General features: G+C 39.6%; 1 protein-coding gene across 4 annotated transcripts; it reads right to left on the bottom strand.

The window, feature by feature from the left end:
- Nucleotides 1–1094: 1094 nt before the first annotated feature.
- smc4 (structural maintenance of chromosomes 4) lies at nucleotides 1095–21764 on the bottom strand. 4 transcript variants are annotated; one of them, XM_036001160.1, is made up of 24 exons: nucleotides 21517–21764; nucleotides 19819–19970; nucleotides 18631–18821; nucleotides 17848–18039; nucleotides 16631–16807; nucleotides 14056–14220; nucleotides 13429–13556; nucleotides 13033–13173; nucleotides 12393–12543; nucleotides 10404–10568; nucleotides 10037–10270; nucleotides 9665–9850; nucleotides 9266–9427; nucleotides 8732–8957; nucleotides 8489–8565; nucleotides 7604–7756; nucleotides 7316–7442; nucleotides 6834–7023; nucleotides 5761–5905; nucleotides 5014–5187; nucleotides 4480–4662; nucleotides 2763–2995; nucleotides 2485–2668; nucleotides 1240–1404 (listed from the first exon to the last, which is right to left on the bottom strand). In XM_036001160.1, the coding sequence occupies exons 2-24, from the start codon at nucleotides 19958–19960 to the stop codon at nucleotides 1240–1242; spliced, it is 3891 nt and encodes a 1296-aa protein (XP_035857053.1). In that variant the 5' UTR covers nucleotides 19961–19970; nucleotides 21517–21764. The 4 variants fall into 4 exon arrangements, with proteins under 4 accessions (XP_035857052.1, XP_035857054.1, XP_035857053.1 ...); XM_031301061.2 differs by having other exon boundaries at nucleotides 21355–21542; XM_036001159.1 differs by lacking the exon at nucleotides 21517–21764 and having other exon boundaries at nucleotides 1095–1404; nucleotides 19819–19960.
- Nucleotides 21765–21768: the final 4 nt, after the last annotated feature.

Raw genomic sequence — 21768 nt, 5'->3', positions numbered from 1 at the left:
TGCATTCCTAAATATTATGTACACAGGTTATGCAAACTGTACTTCTTATATGCTACAGCAAGCATCACATACTGAAAACAAAATGACATCTCAGCAATATCTAACCCACACCTATTGTGGTGGTTGTATTTTTCTAAACTTCTTTGCAGTTTGTATTTTAAAAAGTGTTAATACATTAGTTTGAAGGCTTTTAGTTTTGTTATATATTGTTATAATTTTAAGAAAAAGCCAGTTGTGTACCAGTTTGAGATAGGTTACAAGTCAGTTAGTGTTGCAGCATGTCTCAAAGTGGTGATGATGCTCGCTACAGTTGTCTTTGTAGTGTGAACTATATGGTGTCCAAGCTATCGCAGCAGAACATTACCAGTGTACAGTCTTGCACAAGTTGTATTTAAAATAAAATATTTAGAATATAGCCTTTTGGAGCTGGTTTCACTGGGTTTATTAAGTTTACGTGCATAATTTAGGAATCTACGGCCCACCAAGTCACAAGATTTTACGAAATGTTATGCATAAAAAATGTGTAACTTACAAAAATATCTTTCGGTGCTTCTGTAATCTAGATACTCTTTGCCACACATGAGCTGCTGGCTTGTGGCATCCCTGCCATCAGTTTTTGATGAGTTTGGATGCTAGAGTATGCTTAGCCTGACAGTAGGATTTTATCAACAGATTTTAATAAAAGCAGTGTTCCAGTCAAAGGACATTAACATTTTATTGCTTGTGTAATGGCTTTCACGTTTCACAAAATGTTTAAGAAAAGTTTGAATTTGTGCTGAGTTAAAGATTGTAAGATAAGGGATGAATGACTTTGAAAAGTTATTTTTTTTAATCATTTTATTTCCGTCACAAAAGGGGGAATAATTAACACCAACAAAACATTGGTATCAACCAAATTGTTATTTTAAACATGGGTATCAGCCCAGAATCTCACAATCTGTGCATCCCTATCCCCGTTATCAATCATTTGGGCCCTGACTGAAACATTAAGAATTCAACGAAAGTGTTGACAGACACCTTAAATACTTTGTTAACAAAATATATTCACAAAGTTGTATGGTTATGTTCATGCACATGAGTGTAAAAGGAGAAAAAGATCTTGCCAGAAGACATTTATTGTTTCAGATAGTAATAAAAAATAGCAGCATTTAATCATAAAAGGATAGAATAAAAAGACATTACAAATATGTACACGTGTATAGAAGGGAAAGGAAAGGCCCAAAGCTAGCCCTCGGAGGTTTAAGCAGTGATGGCATCATGCTCTTTAAACACAATGGTCTTGGGGTTGATTCCCACACTCTTGGTGGTGTTGTGGGTTTTGTAGATGCCGATGAGACGATCAGCGATCTCAAACATGTTGTTCCTCAGGGAGATGATGATGAACTGAGCGTTCTTTGTTTGCTCCTGCACAGAGATGAGAAAAGGAACAGAAATGACTGATCCAAACAGATTTTACATTTTCGTCCTAATCGAGTTATTACACAACTGCTGCAGAGGAGCTGTCAAATTGTAAACTGAAGAGTTAAGTGTACATTTACCCAAAAGCAACAGAAATAATACATTTATTTTTATAGAACGCTTTAAAAAAGGTACTCAAAGGCACTTTACAAAGTAAAGACAAAGAAAAACAATCAGATCAGTACTAAGGCTGCAACAACAAACCGATTAAATTTGATTATTTAAAAAAAAAAAAGGCAACGAATTTAATTATGGATTCGTTGTGTCGCGCGACTGTTACGCCAGTCAATAAGATGTGTTTGAGTATAAAAAACAAAACAAAAAAAAAATTGTTGAGCGCAGAGCGAAAAAAAAAAGAGCAGACCAGAGGTAGAGGAAATACCATAGGAGACGTAACCGGTGGTTAAATTGGGCTGGGGCTCATTGGGGCTTAGCCCCGGCACATAAGCCTGCTCGTTTGTGTCCGGAGCATCGGAGAGCCCCACTCGGCGCCGTGTGTGTGTGGTCTGTATCTGCTCTTTGGGTTACTTACCTTTACACAACTAGTAACTAAAACAAGTTGTATGCAAGTATGTATTGAGTTGATGCTTTTGTTTTTTTATCTGATTCATCGATTAATTGAAAAAATAATCGACAGATTAATGGATTATTAAAATAATCGTTAGTTGCAGCCCTAATCAGTACAACAGAAATAGTAACAACCAGAGATAGATATTAAAAAGGTGAAGCAAAGCAGCATAGAAGTAGGATTAAAAAAATGCAAACAAATGGAAACAGCTAGTTTGTGTAATAATAATAATAATAATGGAAACAGTTAAAGGTTTTGTACTCTCAAAAACAAGTGATTTGTCTGAACTCTCCAGTGTTAGCCAACAGCACTGATTAGCTCCAGATTAACTGGCTAAAATGTTTAATTCCTTAATAATAAATCAGCACCCCTCCTGAGTTGTGTATCACAACACATTCCTAAGCCACAACTTCACCATGCAGCTTGTCTCATTGCCCAACACACAGGTCCATACTCACATAAATGTAACAGGCCACAATGGAGACGTTCTTAAAATCGAGAGCGGCGTCTATCTCGTCCATGAAGTAGAGCGGTGTGGGTTTGTAGTGGTGCAGAGCAAACACCAGAGCCAAGGAGCTCAGGGTCTTTTCCCCCCCTGACAGGTTGAAGATCTTTTTCCAGCTCTTCTTTGGTGGACGCACACTAGAGAGAGAGACCGCAAATCAGAGCTCAAACAAAAAGGACAGGATTTGTAGCGACTAAATGTGCCTTTGGTACTTTGTTTTCCTCCACCTACCTGAACATGATTCCCTCAGAGAAGGGATCTAAACTGTCCACGAGCTCCAACTCTGCATCACCACCCAGTGTGAGCATCTGGTAGTTTTCCTTCAGCTTGTTTGTGATCATGTTGAATCCGGTCATGAACTCGTTGAGGCGCTGTTTGCGCAGGTCCTCGTAGCCGCGTTTGAATTGGTCCCTCTGGTTAGTGATCTCGTCCAGCTCGGCCACGCGCTGCAGGTACAGCTCCTCCTGAACACACACACACACACACACACACACACACACACACACACACACACACACACACACACACACACACACACACACACACACACACACACACACACACACACACACACACACACACACACACACACACACACACACACACACGACACGTTGAAACTGGCTTTCCTTTTTCATAAATCCTTCACGGGATTCCATAATTCTTTTTTCACCACCTCTCACTTTTACTCTTTCAGTTAAAGGTCCTATGACATGCTGCTTTTTGGATGCTTTTATATAGGCCTTAGTGGTCCCTAATACTGTATCTGAAGTCTCTTTTATATAGACCTTAGTGGTCCCCTAATACTGTATCTGAAGTCTCTTTCCCGAAATTCAGCCTTGGTGCAGAATTACAGCCACTAGAGCCAGTCCCACAATGAGCTTTACTTAGGATGTGCCATCTCTGTGTCTGTAGCTTTAAATGCTATTGAGGAGGAGGGGGGAAGGGAGGGGGGAAGGGGGGGGGGGCTTGACTAACTGCCATGCCGTCTCTCGTTCTCATGGGTGGGCCAAATTCTCTGGGCAGGCAAAGCAGAGAAAGGGGAGGTAATCTTGCTCCTTATGACCTCATAAGGAGCAGATTCCAGATCGGTCCATCTGAGCTTTCATTTTCTCAAAGACAGAGCAGGATACCCAGGGCTCGGTTTACACCTATCGCCATTTCTAGCCACTGGGGGACCATAGGCAGGCTGGGGGAACGCACATTAATGTTAAATAACCTCAAAGTGAAATTTTCATGCCATGGGACCTTTAAAGCTTTAGTGCGTAACTTTTTTTTATAATAATGAACATCTGTTACATTCAAGCGATTGCCAAATGAGTTGATATAAAGCTAATTAAAGAAAAACACCAAAGCACTTTTCCTTTTCGGTCCCCCTACAGGTTGTCCATTACTGTGGTCGTACATTTCTTATGTCTCATTCGAACTACAGATCCGCTACTCAATCTGGCAAATTTGCATAGTGCGGTTATAGCCGGTAGAGAGCTGCAAAGCGAATGCAGAAGTGCCGTTCACCTTGTTACGAGTTGATGAACCACTGAAACAATTTTGGAAACATTATTTTAAGGTACAAAGGAATCTTTGGTGTTGCTTTAAGACTATCAGCTTAACAAAACTCTCTGTATTTCTCAGTTTGGCTATGTTGAGAATATTGGTGTTGCCCGGCGACTTTGGCGCGCAGAAACTCGAGCGCGTTCACGGAAGGCTTGTATCATGTGGCTGCACTGACAGAATTGTTGTCATTACTTAGAATTCCTCATGCGGGAGACAGAAACTACGCACTACAGCTTTAAGAGCCTTAAACTCAAGAAATTTCTTTCAATCACAATTTGAAATTTGCCTCTTTTTGTGCGTTTGCTGTAAACTGAAGAAATACAACCACTTGGGATTCAATAATCATAACATTTGTGAACCCCTGCTAGGGTGAGATGTTCATATTCGTGCATACCTTCTTCTTATACTCAGCGATGGCCCCGAGGTTGGGCTTCATCTGAGCACACTTGGTCTCCAACGTTGAGATCTGGTTGATAATGACGTTAGGGCTGGCGATTTCTTCAAGTTCGGTAGAAGTAAGAACAGGAAGTTCCTCTGCTGGATTGCCCTCAATGGTATGAAGGGATAGCTTGGTGGCCTGAAGAATATAAACAAGATGAATTAACACTCCGTAAAAGACACAACAGTCACAATTAGAACTCATTCACTCACACATTTGCTATGGATCATCAATGTGAACAGAACCATCTGTAAATTCCAACAATAACTTTAAAAAATGCTGGTTAAATACCAGCCTTCACTTAGAAAAACAAAAAGGACATTATTGAAATCCTGAACATTTTACCATTAAACAATGTTGAGTAATGCCGCTGAGCTCCCAGTTGTCAACTACTACTTTGGTGAGTATAAATGTTATTACCAATGAAACCTAGGACCTAAATTACTAAAATAAAACCCAAGTTGTGCTTGAATTCACACGCTCAGCCACCTCTTTCTGCCAGTGTTTGATCTTGCTGTTGTAGTCGGTGATGGTGGTCTCGATCTGTTCGATGCGTAGCCGGACGCTGAGGGACTCCTCCTGCATGGCGTGCTCCTGCTGCTGCAGGACCTTTATCTCCTTCAACACCCCCTGATACTGCTCCTGCACCTCAGGAAGTGCCGCCTGGAGGACAAGAAAAAAAAAACAGTGGTACTCGGCTTATTCCAGTGTTAAAATTTAATTTAGACGTGACTATTCTACACACAGAGCAAAAGAAAGTGCAGTTGGTCTTAAGTATCAATGACATGAGAGATAGTAGACATGTTTTACTAAACCCAGAAATGGTCCACAATGACCAATTATACCCACATGCAAAGCTGGACAGCAACACCTTTGAAACACTTTGGTAAGATGTAAATAGGATTTGTGGAATTTCTAAAGTGTTTATTTTGATTAAAAATGGTAAAAAAATAAATAAATCTTTTTTCAAAACTATATTTTAACAGTTTATTGTATTTTTCATTCCTTTGTGGTAATTGTAATCATCAACTTTTCTCTTTATTTTCAAATTACAAGATGCAGTCCTGGCTATGGACGTGGCAAGAAGACCAGGTTTACAATAAACCACTGAAAGTTGAAATGAAACGGACTGTTTTTTAGAGAAGGAAATTACTACTTTTGGATATATTGGTATAAAATATCAGGGCATTTTTCTGTGAAAATCTGTAGAAAACAAAGATACTAAAAAGTGCCAACCTCAGCCTCCTGACAGGCCTTCATGACCTCGCCGGCCTCGTCTTCCAGTTTCTTCAGTTGTTCGGTGAGCTCAGCCAATGACTTCTCAATGTCCTCCAGCTCACCCTGCACACGCTTCACACTCTCCTCACACTTCTTCAGGTTGCTGCAGAGGCGACACAGAGAGCAAAAGACACAGATATTACATTCTGTCAGAGTGGTAGTGGTTAATATATGCGTGAGTGAGAAACAACTGTCAGGTTTAGTCTTGCAAAACAAAATTGTTATTGAGGGACTGCTGAAGTTGCAACCATCTTGTCTACATGACATACATATACAAAAGAAACATCTGCAGCCGTTTCCTCCTCCTCACTGTGAGTTCAAATACATTAAGTCAGAATTTGACATCAAGGAAGAAGACCTTTCACATAGCTGTGTGCCTCAGTTTATAAGCTACACCTTGTTCTTCATCGGCTGGAAGCCGAACAAAACATGTCACATGCTGCCACCAGTGTCGTCTTGCTACATCAGACTGCTAGGCTGGTCTGCCCACACCATCAATCCAAATGTTCCAGCTACAGATACTAATGACTAGATGCATTTTTTAGTTGCTACAGCCACAACATTAATTAACTCAGAGAAACAATGACAACAATAGGAAGAAGAGGAGTTCAGTCAGTGTTCCTGTAAGCTAATGCTACTTATATGTGATGCACAGACCTGACACAAATATTGGTCTCCTTAAGTATTAAGCATAACAATAGTTACTTCCTTGCTGACTCTGATAAGTGGACTTCAATAACACTTAGAACCCAGAGAAGGGGCGTTGCCCCTAGATAGATAAACATAATACAGTATTCCCCTTAGAAATCTTTTTTTTTCCTTTATCAATTTGTGACTTTAGGACAGTTTTCACACTAAGACATTCATATACAGTTAAACCAGACACTTTACCAACAAATGCACTGACTTTAAACAAAGTATGTGTGTGTGTGTGTGTGTGTATGTGTGTGTGTGTGTGTGTGTGTGTGTGTGTGTGTGTGAACAATGCAAAAATGTAAATACAGAGCGTAAAACAGGCATTATTTCCTCACCGGTCAGCAGTCTTTATGGCCACTTTGGCCTTGGTTATGGTGGAGGAGCAGTCATCTAGCTCCTTGTTAATCTTGTCAAGCTTGTCCTGCTGAGCCTTAAGCTTGTGGCTATTGATGTCTACAATCAGGTTGTGGAGCCTTTTCACCTCATTTTCCACCTTGCCAGCCTTACTGGACGCAGCATCATAGTCTGAAAGAGTTATGAAGGGACAGAACAGGGAGAAAGGAATAAGAGAGAATGATAATATTCATTTTGGACATTCAATGTGATGAGATATATATATAGGGATTAAAAGGGGGGAGAGACAGTCTCATGAATTAAACTGGCATGTAAACATGTAGGCTCATTAAAACTAAAAACAATAACTCAATATGACCATTTGGACACCATGTGATTATGTGGAGTGTCATTATTTTCCATAAGGTCTAACATGAGATCAAACATTAACTGGATAACATTTCTCTATACAGAAGGACCCTACCTTTCTTGAAGGCATCCAGGCTCTTCTCCATCTGTTTCTGTTTGGCCTTGTCTGGGGCAGCAGCCAGCACATTGGCCTCCAGTTCCTTGATCTGCAGTTTCAAGTGAGCCTCCTGATCAGCTAGACTCTGAAGTAAGGAAAGCAGGAAAATACTCAGTCACACAGTTGATACTGTCACATTTTATGGTTGGCTAGAAATAGTAGGGGGTTCATATTTAGATCAGAAATACACCAAATGAGTGAGATAGAAACACAGTGATTGAAAAGGAATATTTGCATTTGCCGTACAGCCATGCTGTTGGCGTATTTTTCCAGGGTGTTCTTCATATCTCTGAGCTCTGGTCGCAGGCGCTGGATGTTCTCCTCTAGCTGCAGCCTTTTCTCTTGGCAGCCCTGCAGCTTCAACACTTTCTCATTCAGCTTGCTCTCCATACGGTCAAGCTGCAGAAAACACACGATAATAATCACGTCTCATACACGAATGGCCTGCTGTGGCGATTATGTGATGGCAGTGTCCATTTTCATCCAGTATCTCAGAATTACTTCTGGGAAACGTGCTTTAGGTAAAACTTCAATACTACTATCTTACAGCAGGAATTAGGAGTCATTTCTGAAGCTTGCATTACCCATTTAAAGTAAGAAGTATAAGGTCTCCTTTGAGATGAATAACATCACAGTTCTATCTTAACGATACAATAAACTAAATACAGAAAAGAGTGTCACTTGTTTTAAAAGCTAGTTCTAAGGAAGGATGAAATTTACAATTTACATAAAAATATTAAATTTAGCTTTTTGAGTTCTCGTATTGCATGTTGTGGTGTTAGACATTATGCCTATTTGTTATGTTGTTACTGTATAAGAAGTCCTGTTAAATGTGAGCATGCCTTGGTATAGATATTACATTAAGCAATGCATTTGCACAATCTGTTCTCATGGTTCAGATTTTGCCATTTCTGCGAAGCAGGCACAGTTTAAAGGTAGCCATGTTACAAAATGAGTAACAAGAAGTTTGAATCTAATACATTTCTATGAAAAAGTGTGGCATTATTTTTTTTATTATTATTTTCCTTTCTAGACAAAGTGGAGTTAAAAGTAGCACCAAATACATATCGCTTTAAAAGTCATGCCAGTTAGGACCAATTTCCTACTCTAAGACTTCTGAAAAACACTCACCTCCTCCTGGGAGACCTCTGTGCCAATAGAGGAGCCCATCCTGCCCTTCAATGCTCTTCCTCCTCCAGTCATGGTTCCTGTGAAGCACATACCAGACCACAGGGAGATTTATAAAACAAATTAAATTAAAATCCGGTTCGTAAAAACAGAATGCATTATCTTCACTGAGAGAGCCATACGTATGCAAGCTCGAGGAAAAAGATTAGCCAGGTAAAGTTTTGACAGAAAAAGTGGGCCACCCACCAGCCATCTCAATGATCTGTCCCTTCAGGGTGACCACTCGCCAGCGCTTGTCTTTCTGGAAGGCCATCCTTGTGGCCTGCTCCATGTCCTGGGCCACCAGAGTGTCCCTTAGGGCGAAGTAGAAAGCTGGTCGCACACTCTCATCTTTCACACGCACCATGTCAAAGAGACGAGGGCTGTCCTCTGGAGTGCGAATGGGAGCCATGTTCCTCTCCCAAACCTTCATCTGAGCAAAGGAAGTGAGGAGGAATGAGAAGGCGGAGCAAGATAAGGAGATCATTTGTGTTAATCTCCTTATCCATCGGAGTAGCTCAACATAGTTTTAAAGTTTAGTAAATGTACGTCTTTTCCAGAAACAATGCCAGTAACAAAATATAATTTCTGTACTGTAATTTCTCTACTGTCTTGACCAGCTACTGAAGTCAGTACTTAGAGTGTAGCATGTATGATATTTCACAGAGAAGCTAAACCAATCTATCCTTAAAGAGACTAATCAAATGTTGATTGAGGGTCCGGAAGATTAATGATCTTTACCTTTTCAAGACCAATGAAGGTCGCGAACCCGATGTTCTGTTCTTTGAGGAACATGACACATTTCTGAGCTGTGTCAATGGTATCCACCACGATGTTGTCCAGAGCGCCACAACTAGAGGAAATGGCCACATCATACTTTTCATCTATGGCTCCAAGGTCTCCCTACAAGCACAAACAATAATTTGTAATACAACTACTATATACTTTTGCTTTGGTTTTTAATTACAGACATTGAATGCTTAGAAATACAAACACAATGAAATAAATTGGTAAAGCGGGGTTGATGTTAATATAGCAATGATGAGACTCAAGTTGTTGTGATCACAGTAGCTAGATGATGACCATAAATGATATTGTTGCTGTGCAACTCTGTATTAATTTGTTATAACAGCGTTTTACCAATCTTCCAAAGATGCCAGGGATTCTGCCACTCTTCTTCTGCTGCATGAGGGCATCCAGGACCCTTCCTCGACTGCGGTTAGAGGACAGAGAGCTTTTGGCTTCATCCACCTTCTGCCTTATTTCCCTCACCACTTCCCTAGTCTCATTATCCATCTTCATCAGCTGCTCCAATGCTGCCTCGTCCTGCAAAGAAAAGGAGAGGAGCAATTCAAGGAGAAGCTTACACAGGTTACGCCATCCGCTGGACAGAAATTGTCAGCAGATGTAGTTTGCACAGCTGGATGTGTAATGGTTTCAACACAAGACGTCACGTGCAAATGCTGCCTAAACAAAAAGCCATCTACACCACAAGATTGATGTCGGCTTTACCTTTTTGAGCTCCTGTTCTTTCTGGGGTATTTTGACTTCCAGGTCTTTGATGGCGGCACGGCGCTCACGCAGCGTGTCAGAGGTTGTCTGAAGTGTCTGCTTGGCTGTGTTGAGCTGCATCAGAGCTGTGTTGTGGCGGCTAAGGTAGATGTCAAGCTCCGACTGAGCCAGGTCCATACGAGAACGGGTCTCATTTACAGCCTTGCTGAGCTCCATCAGCTCTTTCTCTTTGGTCTGGAGAACACAAAAAGAGGAGAGGTAAGGTTGGAAGACAAAGAGACTTTACAGAAAACAATGCAAAAAAAATCTAAACAAAGTATGCCCAAAAAAAACAAAACAAACCTAACACCAAGATTTATACACACACCTCTTTGTCCTGCTGCAAGCCGCTGGTCTCTTCCTTCAGACTCTCCATCACCTCCTCAAGTTTTTTCTCTTCTTTCACCTTCTGCTTCTCCAGCTCTTCCTTGCAAGCTGTTGCCTCAGAGATGGCCTTTTCACTGCTGGCTGGTACACCGCGCACTTCCTCCAGCTGAAAGATGAGCCAGACAGGAGAACATACAAAAACAGATGAGATGTGTCCGAGTCTGGATTCTAAGCAACAGTGGCTACACTTGTCTAGGTTCAACTTGAGGACATAATTCACCAATACACACTTCAACCAACCACAGAGTAATAGCCCTTTACCTCTTACATTAGATGATGAGATTAAGGGATCAGTGAAGACTTCAGGAGACAAGAGGTATAAAGTAAATGAATTGAATGAGCTTTCTGCCAGTGTCAGTTACAGGCAACTGTGCTAAACATTCAGAAGCAGGCCAAAACACACAACTGTAATCAACTCTAAACACACATTCAGCACTGAGCAAGCCCTGGTTAAGACTGGCACAACAGTCTCCCGCTTGGCAGGGCTGAAACAAGGCAAGGAGTGGTGTGTGTGTATATAGTCTATGTTTTGTAGGGTTAACTGCGGGTGAAATGTGAATGTGGCTGCTGGGAGTGTTACACAAGCCAGGCCATAGTTGACTACCACACAGCAGAACACTGCTCCCCAGAGGTCTGCCTGCCTCTGCCCAGCCCCCCCTCTGACCAACACGTTTCCAGAGCACAGCCATTGTAGGTGGAACAGATAGAGTTTTAGAGCAGAGAGGGAGAAGAGAAGCTATAGCTACAGTTACGGGGAAAATGTTTCACTAAGTGTGCAAGTTAGAGAAACATTAGTCTAAGAAACAGGAACATCATTAATAGTGAAACAGAGCACGAGGTCTATCAATAGGCACACACTAACATCAACTTGTGTTACTTCACAGCCCCCTAGTGGCTAGTTTTTGAACAAATAGCCCTTCCTGCCATTAAATTTGATTTACAATTTTATACAGGATTTATTTTTTGTAAGCATAATGTCAATTCATCTAGAAGATATACACAGATTTCTCATTGCCCAAGGTAACAAAAAAATAAATGAAAGATTGAACCAAAGTCTATACACACTTTTGCAACTGAGACTATTATATTATTTTCGGTCACATAGGGCATCATGTCCAAGACCAATATCTGCTAGCAATATTCACATTTTTTTTGTATGAACGCAAATTTCACTCTACTTAGTCTTGATTTGTGTCGCTGTAGCTATCATGCAGAATGATGTCAAGTTACATTTCTTTGGAAACTATAACTCTTCCAGCAGCCAGGCCTTTTGTTTATAAAGCTACACTAACTGTTATATTTTTGACACAAATTTATATTATTTTAATTTTCACAAAATGTATCTCTAGGATATGTATCAGATGTATCCATAACATAAACATAATGAAATGAGCCATACTTAAAAAACAGAAACAGTGCCGTGTTGTGTTGACAACTGTAAAACGGGAACCTGTGAAATGAGTGATTCTAGTAAATTTGATTCAAATTTAACATGTGTTAAAAATGTTCTTGAACTCTGCAATTCATTTAGGTTTCTTTAAAGCCTTGACAAATGTCTTTTTCCCTAGCCCTCAAAACAACAACCCTTGTGTCTTTTATAAGCAACGGAAATTGTATTTTTAGTGCCCATGTTTCTTTCTTGGCCACGGGACAAAATAAACAGAGTAACACTGGTGCTAGCTTGTCTTGACTTAGTGCAACCCTGTATTTGTTAATGGATATAGATTGTACATTTTTGGGAAAATGGCTACAATAATGCTCTCCTGACAAATGATGTGACCTGTGTGCCTCCAAACACTGAGAATGCCTACTGTGATAGTGTGGGAGTGAAATAATCACAACTACTGCAGAGAAGCAAACAGTGACACCAAGTTAAATGAAGTGATTCAACGGTGTGTAATAGTGGACCACAATTTGAAGGCCTACGCACCTTTTCTTTGTCCTTTTCCAGTTGCTTCTGCAGTTTCTTGTTCTTGCTCTTGGAGTGTTTAATCTTCTCACGCACTTCAACATCCTGCAGGTCCAGCTGGGTGAACTTCTCCTTCTGTGTCTCAATGTACTTGCTGAGCTTATTTTGTTTTCTGGTGAAGGAACCGCATTTTTACTGAGTACACTCAATCATGGAAAAATCAACTGAACAGAATACAGAAAATATGCAAAACAACGTGTACATCACAAATAGTAATAGGCCCAACACAGTAAACTCTTCATAGTAAAGCTCAGCCAGTTTTATCAGTTTTAAAAATAATCTATCAAAGCCAAAAATGTATAAATTTCTGGCTGGTTAGAACAACATCAAGTTTATACCATTTTATTTTTTGCAAGGGAACAACACTTTTCTATACTTTTTGGCAAACATTTGTGGAACTATCAAATTTTAGTACATATAAATTACAGTTGTACTTTTCTAGACCTGAACTGGAATTTTGCCTCTAAACAAAAATCAGTTTAGGGCAAAAGACAACCACAAAATTGTGTAGAAAAACTAGTAACCTTCTAAAAACGTTTGTAACCTAAGCACGTTACATTAGTTAGTTGGGGGGGGGAAGGAGGACAAAAAAGTGCCTTACTTCTCCACATTTTTGAGCTCTTGGTTCATTTTCTCTGTCTCCTGTGATATCTTTTCATTTTTCTCAGTGAGTTCCTTGGTGTCCTCCAAGATCTTCTGCTTCTCCTGTCCTTTATCAACCGTACGCTTCTGCAGATCATGACTAATGGCAACGAGATATCAGGAAAAAACAGTGTGAGGTAAAACTTAATGTTTTAAACATAAAACAAAGATATTGGCATCTGACACTAGAGAAGGGTCACACTGCACCTGTTAGGTTTAGAAATACACAGTATAACATTGCAATGCATTCAATGGATTTTCTCTTTTCTATGCTACTGGTCGGTCTACATTGTAATGTATTGAGATTATATGGTTTGTCTTGTACAGACTGGAGAGATGGTACTGGTGCACTCACACATAATATTGCCAGAGCTGACTCTTGTGCTTGAAGATGTCATTCTCCAGGGTGAGGAACTGCACAGCTTTGTTCTTTTCTCCCTCCAAAGCATTCTTCTCCTTTTCCACTAGCTTTACTCGGTTTAGCTAGGGCAGTGAACATATTGCAGTAACTTTAATAACATTTCTAGACATAAACTATATGCATTAGTGACATGTTAAAATAAATGTTTTACAGCATTTACATTATTCTGTGCAATGTAGAATTTTTAATTAAAAGCTACAATGGAATAAAAAAAGAAATAAAAAAGAAATGTGTCATCATACTAAGATAGCACAATCTTCAGTAAGTAAATGTGTGAACAAAATGTTTTCTATGAAAAACCCTGAATCATGTCTGCGCAGTTGGCCCAGCCGAGTACCAACTTATCTTACATACCTTACAGTTATACAACTATAAAAATGTATTATTTTCACCTCAGATATGTGCGTCAAAAGCTGCCAAACACATGCATTGCACATACAAAAAAAGCCTCTTCAAACTCTAACCTCTACTGTATAAATGCTCAGCATATGAAGTCAGGACACAGGAAGGAAAGTTGGTTAGCTTACGACTATGAGCAGAAAGTGTATAAGTGTATGTCACCTTCTCTCCCCTCTGCTCATTGAGTAGCTCAATGCGGCGGGCCAGGGTTAGGATGGGCTCCTTGAGGCGGCAGGAGCCTATAATGTCCTCCATGTACTCCAGCATGCCCTCATCATGCTCTGTTTGGCCTTTAGGCTTCATCATGGCAATCTGCTCCACCTCACCCTAAGTGCAGTCCAGAACAACACATGGACAAAGACATGCATGCAATCATTCACTGAAAACATAGAGCTAAAAGTTCTCATAAAACACTTATAATTATATAATAAAAAAAATAATAAAAAAAGTCCACTTACTTAAGATATGTGGTCAATTGAATTCATCACTCTGAACATAAAAATAAAGCTGATCTGCTACACACACACACACACAGTCATGTCCAGTGTACAGAAAAATATTTCTAGAGGTTCCCTTTGAGAACCTAATGGCTTTTCCCACTCAGAGAATGTAAGAATAACCACCAGTGTTACACTAAACAAACAGTTAAATCAATTCTAAACAAAAAAACAGAATTAATTAAAATACTGCACTCATTCTTCAAAAATAATAGATATGATTGAGAGGATAGTGTTATCACAGACATGTTAAACAGACTTCAGAACACTTGAAGTCACTACCCCACCAACAGTCACTGGCCATTACACAGCTTGTCTTAAAATGATAATTATCAAAATTAAAGTGATTAAAAACAAATGTTTTTGATGCTTTGATTATGTAAAGTTTAAAGACTACTACTTGTATACTACTTGGCCCCAAGTTAGAACTCTCCAGTATAATTTGTATTTGTCTGAACATTTTTATTTATTTATTTTTTGAGGTAGGCTGGCTCAGAGTAACAATATTCCTACAAAATAAATGTCATGTTAAACACAAATTAACTACAGCTATAGATCTAAGTCCCAATGTATGTTTCATTTATATGTTGGGACAAAAGGAACCTCACATATGAGTTGAATGTATGAAAGGAGAAGCCAGTAGAGGTAGGGGAGATCCCACATCATCCTCTGCTCTAACCGATGCACAAAATAGACAGCTTCCCCTTAGCTAGAAGCCTGGAAATGTGACCTTGGAGAAAAGCTAAAGCCTCTTCCCATACAGCCATCACACACACACACACACTCTCTCTCTCTCACACTCACACACACACAAACAAACAAACTATCACACACACACACACACACAAACAAACTCACAAACTCTCTCTCTCTCTCTTTCACACACACACAAACTATCTCTCTCTCACACACAAACTATCTCTCTCTCTCTCTCACACACACACACACACACACACACACAAACTATCTCTCTCTCTCTCTCACACACACACACACACACAAACTATCTCTCTCACACACACACACACACACACACACACACACAATCTCTCACACACACACACACAATCTATCTCTCACACACACACACAAACTATCTCTCACACACACACACACACACACACAAACTATCTCTCACACACACACACACACACACACACACACAAACTATCTCTCTCTCTCACACACAAACTATCTCTCTCTCTCACACACACACACAAACTATCTCTCTCTCTTACACACACACACACACTATCTCTCACACACACACACACACACACACACACAATCTATCTCTCACACACACACACACACACACACACACACAATCTATCTCTCACACACACACACACACACACACACACACACACACACACACACACACTTTGTTTTGCTCTGACCTGTGTCATCACCCCATAAAGCCATGGGTGAATCCATAATAATGGGTAGGGTACACATGTAATACAATCAGAATGGGTAGTGTAACTAGTGAACTGGTGCAAACTCTGTGCAACACAATGCTAAAAGAAAAGAAAGTAGAATAAAAAAATAATAATAAAAAAAATCATACAGAAAAAAAAATATTTAAAAATATAAAAGATGCATTACATTCACAGTGGAGGTAAAAAAGGAACAAAATGTTGAACCAATATTAAAGCCATGGTTATGGAGGGTGTTTGATCCAGCCACCCTGAAGCAGCACTGCCAATATTGGGGTTGGGGTCTATTCTCACACGCCAATATTTACGTGCTGCTAAAGCGTGGCAGGTACATGGGAAAGGGAGGGGTAGGGAGGTCAACCTGTCCCCACTGGAGGGTCAACCCCATAAAACTAAGTTTCTCACTACAAAGTCTGAGTTTGTTACTCAACTACAGCCACTCACATCCAGGTCCGTGTATGGGTAAAATTGTATTTTTTTTCCTTAAAATTCTAAAGCAGCAAATAATGGTTCGCACCTTTTCCACATTGTTTCAAACCATGATGCGCTGCTATAGCAGTCTAAGGGCTGGCAGAGGGCATATCCTCTCCTTTTTTTTTCCAATTCCAGTGCAACAGGTTATTCCCACAGACAGGCATGGCTTTAAGGCCATGAAACATTTGACTCAAGAGGACTGGGAAATGGGCAGAGAGCGAAGAGCAGGAAATCTCTGACAGAATGTGACGGCCACAGCAGGGATAAAAAAAAAAAAAAGCAGGGTTAGAAATGGAAAAGGAAATTACATAAAAAAATTACAATTACCTGTAAGATCAGAAATCTGTTGTGGTCTAGGTCAATACCATGGCTTCGGAGTAAAGCCCCCACTTCTTTGAATGTGGCTTTCTTGGCATTGATATGGTAGGCTGAGGAATTGTCTTTGTTGGCAGTCCTGGCAACATAGAACTTGCTGTTGGGGATGACTTCGTAGTCATCTCCTTCCTGGCTCAGAGGGGGGGAGGGGCAGAAGACACAGAGCAGCTTAGTGCAGAACAGTTCAGGAGAAACTCTAAAACAGCTCTACACATCAAATGATAATACTCACAATACTGACAAATCCACTGGGAGTGGTTAGAGAAAAACACTGCACATTTAAAACAATTAAGAAAAAGGACCGTTTAAAAAGCACACAACAGATCTAGGCCAGCTACACCAACATGTAAATAAACCATATCAATATTGCAGTGTATTCTACCATGCTAAATTTACACAATTTTAAAAAAACATGGTAGACAAGATGATGAGATTATAAATGCATTCTAAAAAAGGTAGGCAATTGGCCTAAGCATGTATTCATTTTAAAAAACAGTCTAATAATCTAAATTGTCTACACCACTTCTTAAAAAAAAGAAAAGAAAAAAAAAATGTTTCAGAAATGGCAGATTGTAAGGCCGGCATTAGTTTATCAACTAGATTTTAATTTACTGTGAACTCCTGAACCTTACAGAAAGAAAATAGAAATATTTAACAATGGTCAAGGCAAAACTTACACCCCCTGTGACAGATCAAACATAGAAACATGTTTAACTCCAATTCTTTATACTACACTCAGTTGTCAGAGTAATTTGTGAACTAATGCAAAACAATACATTTGTCTCTCAATTAAAACACCACTTTTATTGACTTTTTACAGTACAATCAAATGAGTAGAGCCTAGTCACTAAATGGCACATTTAAAATTTGTTCAAAAATAGTGGTATTAATTCTAGCACATTATGAATTGACTATGGCATGTGTGGGCGTTAGTTGTAACTTTCATGACTGCTTTGAGTCTGTCTTTAGTCACTAGTGTGATCTTTGTGTAGCAATATTATCTCATGAGCACTGAGGAAAAAATATAATTTAAAAATTCAAGAAAAATATATATCCAGTAGAGAAATATTTCTAATCACCACTTTCAATTCGGACTGTGTAATTATACATTTAGGAGAGGCCAGAGTGAGTGTAATGTGCATCTGTGTGACAGAGTTATATATATATACCTTATCAATAATCTTTTGAAAATGCACTTCCACAGTACAGCTTTGCACATCCTTATGTTTATCAGAGCTGTGAATCAGTACTGAGAGCTTTTTCGATCTGATCTTTTGTGCTCTGTATCCAAACACAAACAGCATTGAATCTATCACATTGGACTTCCCACTGCCATTTGGACCAATGATGCACGAAAAGCGCTGAGAGAAGGGTGAGAGAGAAGATAAAAAATTTAAAAAAATGAAAATCAAATTATATAAAAATATACTGCATCCACAAACAAATAATGTAAAGGTCATAACATTACAAGCTATGTAACATTTAAGCATAGTAAGATTATGATAGCAAATGTATTCCAAGTGGGTGTAGTTAAGATTTACTTTAATATACTTATATTTGCAGAATAATGAGAGGAGCAGAAAAAGGTGAAAAGACAAAGTTTAAGGAAAGTCATAATTTATGAGAAATCTGAGCACATCACTATATCACTACCCCTTTCATTATACACTTACTAAATCAAAATGGAGGAGTGTGACTTTTTTTTTTTTTTTTTTTTTAAGGATTATTTTTAACTCAATAAATGTTATAATGTTGTATCATTAATTATGTTGTACTTTTAGTGTCTACCGCTACACAAGGCAGCATGTACAGCTGCATAATATGACATTAAAGAAGAAAAAAATAATAATTGATAAACACTACATATGATGGTAAATCTGTGAGCTTAACACAACATAGTAACAAAGTATTTCCCACGCAGAGTTGACATTTGTAACCATGTTTGGCTGTACCTTGTGAAAAGGCCCCAGAATCTGCTCGCCTGCATAAGATTTAAAATTGCGATTAACTAAATGTGTTATCATCAGGCGAGGAGCGCCCGGTTCATTGGTCATTGCTGGGGGCGGGGGTGGAGGGATGCTACCGAGAATCTCCTCCAAACTTCGATTATCAACCGCCTCGGCAGCTTCCCCGAGAGACGGATCTGTGGCACAGAAAAAAAAAAGTACAACTTTTATTCCTCTGTGCGAGTCGTTTCAGGTGGGGGACAGTGGTGCGTGGGGGAGGGGTGGAGGGGCGAAAAAAACAAACAAAACACAGGCAGCAAGTTACAACAGCAGTCAAACAACGACTCCAGAGAAAGTTGACAGGCGTTATTTTTCTTTGTTCTGAAAACAAGAGCCAACCCAAAAGAGGAAAAAAAAAAGGACCATGGCCGCTTATGAACAAACGCACATTATGATACAAACGCTCTCCATGAGAAGCGTTGATACGCGAGAGTAGATGCGCCACATTCATTTCGTCGATACTAAATAACTGAAGTGCAAATTTCGATCATCAACGTCACATTTTCACTCATGCTGAACTGTAGTCAAAACGCAGACAGGGGAAATCTCGTTTTGTGATAATAACGTATAACGTTAAACCGATTATGTTGCCATCACACCAAGCCACAGCGACCTGTCCAAAATCTATTGTGCTCACACAAGCAAGCACAACAAGCTAAGGGGTCGGTGTTTGTAAATTAAATTCTTGCAGCCAGACACTCAGTGAAGCATTTCAACATGTTCTAAAGAATACAAACATCACTTAATACCAATGTGCAGCTTAGGTTTCGCGTATAATTATACAAACTACAAATTAAGTTATAAGAATAACGTAAAAACACTCTGATCTACTACATAAACACTTCATTATCCGAAATAAATTACCTCGTTTGCTGAGAAGATCCCGGGAAGAACTACACTCGACGACATCAAAATCATCGCAAAAATCATAAGACATTTATTGATGACTGACACTTCAGAAAAAAAATATATCAGCCATTCTAACTAGCTAGCTACGTGTTGAGATTTAAGTAAGAAAAAGGAGCTTCACAACTGTGGCAATTGGCCACTACCAGTACGGCTATACACGCAACGCAATTGAGTGAACACAAGTTATTTAGATTCACAGACACCAAAACACCCTTTGTTACTTGCCAGTTGTCGGCGGTGCCTCCTCTTGGCCATTGGAGTTGGTTTCTTGAGGGGGTACATCCAGCTCGTCTTCGGAGTCATCCCGAGGCTGCGACCCTTTCCCTCTTGGCTTGGCAGTTGAGCTCTTTGCAGTTTTAGATGGCATTATTTGAAATCTGAAGGGGTCATTGGTAAAACGAAATATCCATGAGTGGTTTTTGTGCCTGTCAATCTCCTAACTCCACTTTTAATCGGTCACACGCAGCTACCGTTGTCAGGCTTTAATCATTACCAGTCAGATCCCACTGCCGCCCATCTAACTGTTTTTTTTTTTCTTCATATGAAAACATAGTTGTTGTTTTATAACAATAGATAAAGTAACAACATTAAAAGCAATTTAGTTTGTGGCCCGAAAAGAGCGAGTTATTAAAAAAGGCTGTCGGTCTGCGTCATGATTGTAGCAAATTAGATGCTATTCTAACACCAAACCCAAACAACAGTAAAAATGAATGGCCTCCTCCTGTGACAGAGTCGTTTTAGTACCCCTCTGCATCGAGGTAACGGCATTTGATTTGCGCGTCACAAAGTTGGACGGTTAATGACCCTTGCAATGATGGGAAAACTGTTAACGTAACGCTAACTGGAAATCAAATTTAGCTCATATGCAAAAAGCTAAATTCTCTCCCCATAGCTCTTAGTCTAGTCTATGTTATACGGTTATTACTGAATATACGCAGCTAAACAGGCTCTCTGGCCTATGGCAAAGACAACGTCCTAGCTAAATGGAACGAGGTCTCAATATTAACTTTAATCCCCACAGCTACGAATGTAACGTTAACGTAACGGTGACGTTATAACTACAGGTAACATACATCTGCTAAAGTAACGTTACATGAGAAACGCTAGCTTGATTAAAAAACAAAAACAAAAAAAAAAAAACGTAACGTTAGAGTTAACTTTGCCACGTTACTGCGCTATTTTCACCTTACTAGCTAAGTACCAGCTGTAACGTTAGCTAACTATGTGATATGAAATAACGCAGCAAAGCTAACGTAAGTTATTGGCTAACTTTGACTAGCAGAGATGTCTGCGTAGTGGATCCGTGACGTTAACGCAACACGGTAACGTTAACGTTACTCAAAAGTTATTGGAATTGAAAGGGTTGATAACAACATTTGCCCGAATAACGTTGACTAAAGCTAAATTAGTTGACGCTAACCAGACAAAGGTATTGTAGCTCAAGGTTTAGCAGCCATCTGCAACATTAACATTACCGTTAGCTTAGACACTCGTAGAAGTTAACGTTAGGGGTGTGTGTCAACGAAAAGGCACATTTTGCGTTAAATGTAATACAAAGAAAACAAGCGATCAACTCTTGTTAAACTCCAGGGTATTGTTAGCGTTGGTCAGTAGCTACGTGTTCCACTGTAGCTAATGTTAAAACTCAAGTTAACGTGTTGTTAATGTTAAGTCTGGTTTGAAACTAACGTTAACAGTATAACGTTAACGTTCTGCACTTCAGCAAATAGACGGAACCCAGTCATTAGCTAACTTACTCACAGCTAAAATGTTTGAATGCACCTTCCACAATATATGCACGGTCTGTCAAGAGTATTCCGTTCTGACCTAAAACACGATTTCGAAAAAGTATTCGTTAATCCAAAATTTGACAAATATAATCCACAAAATTTTGCCCCGTGTCATTCCGAGTCGCTCTCCTACCTGAAAACTCCAACTTGTAAATGGCGCCTAAACTGTGCTGTCGAACCAAATTCGTTACAAACTGACGCAAGGCACCATGGTACGTTCAAAGGGCAAGGGAAAAAAACACAAAATTCAAAAAAGGGGACGAAGCCAACTCCGCCTCACTCCAGCTCCACACAAACAATAACCATATGACACAAATAGTCAGACGAGAAAACGCAGAAAGTAACAAAACTTATGTTTTACAATGTTATATATTATGTAAGATTA

The sequence above is a fragment of the Sander lucioperca genome, chromosome 5 (genome assembly GCF_008315115.2).
Source record: "Sander lucioperca isolate FBNREF2018 chromosome 5, SLUC_FBN_1.2, whole genome shotgun sequence".
In the NCBI taxonomy this organism is placed as follows: domain Eukaryota; kingdom Metazoa; phylum Chordata; class Actinopteri; order Perciformes; family Percidae; genus Sander; species Sander lucioperca.
Note: the sequence above shows the minus strand (reverse complement) of the source record. Positions and strands in the feature narration are given on the sequence as shown.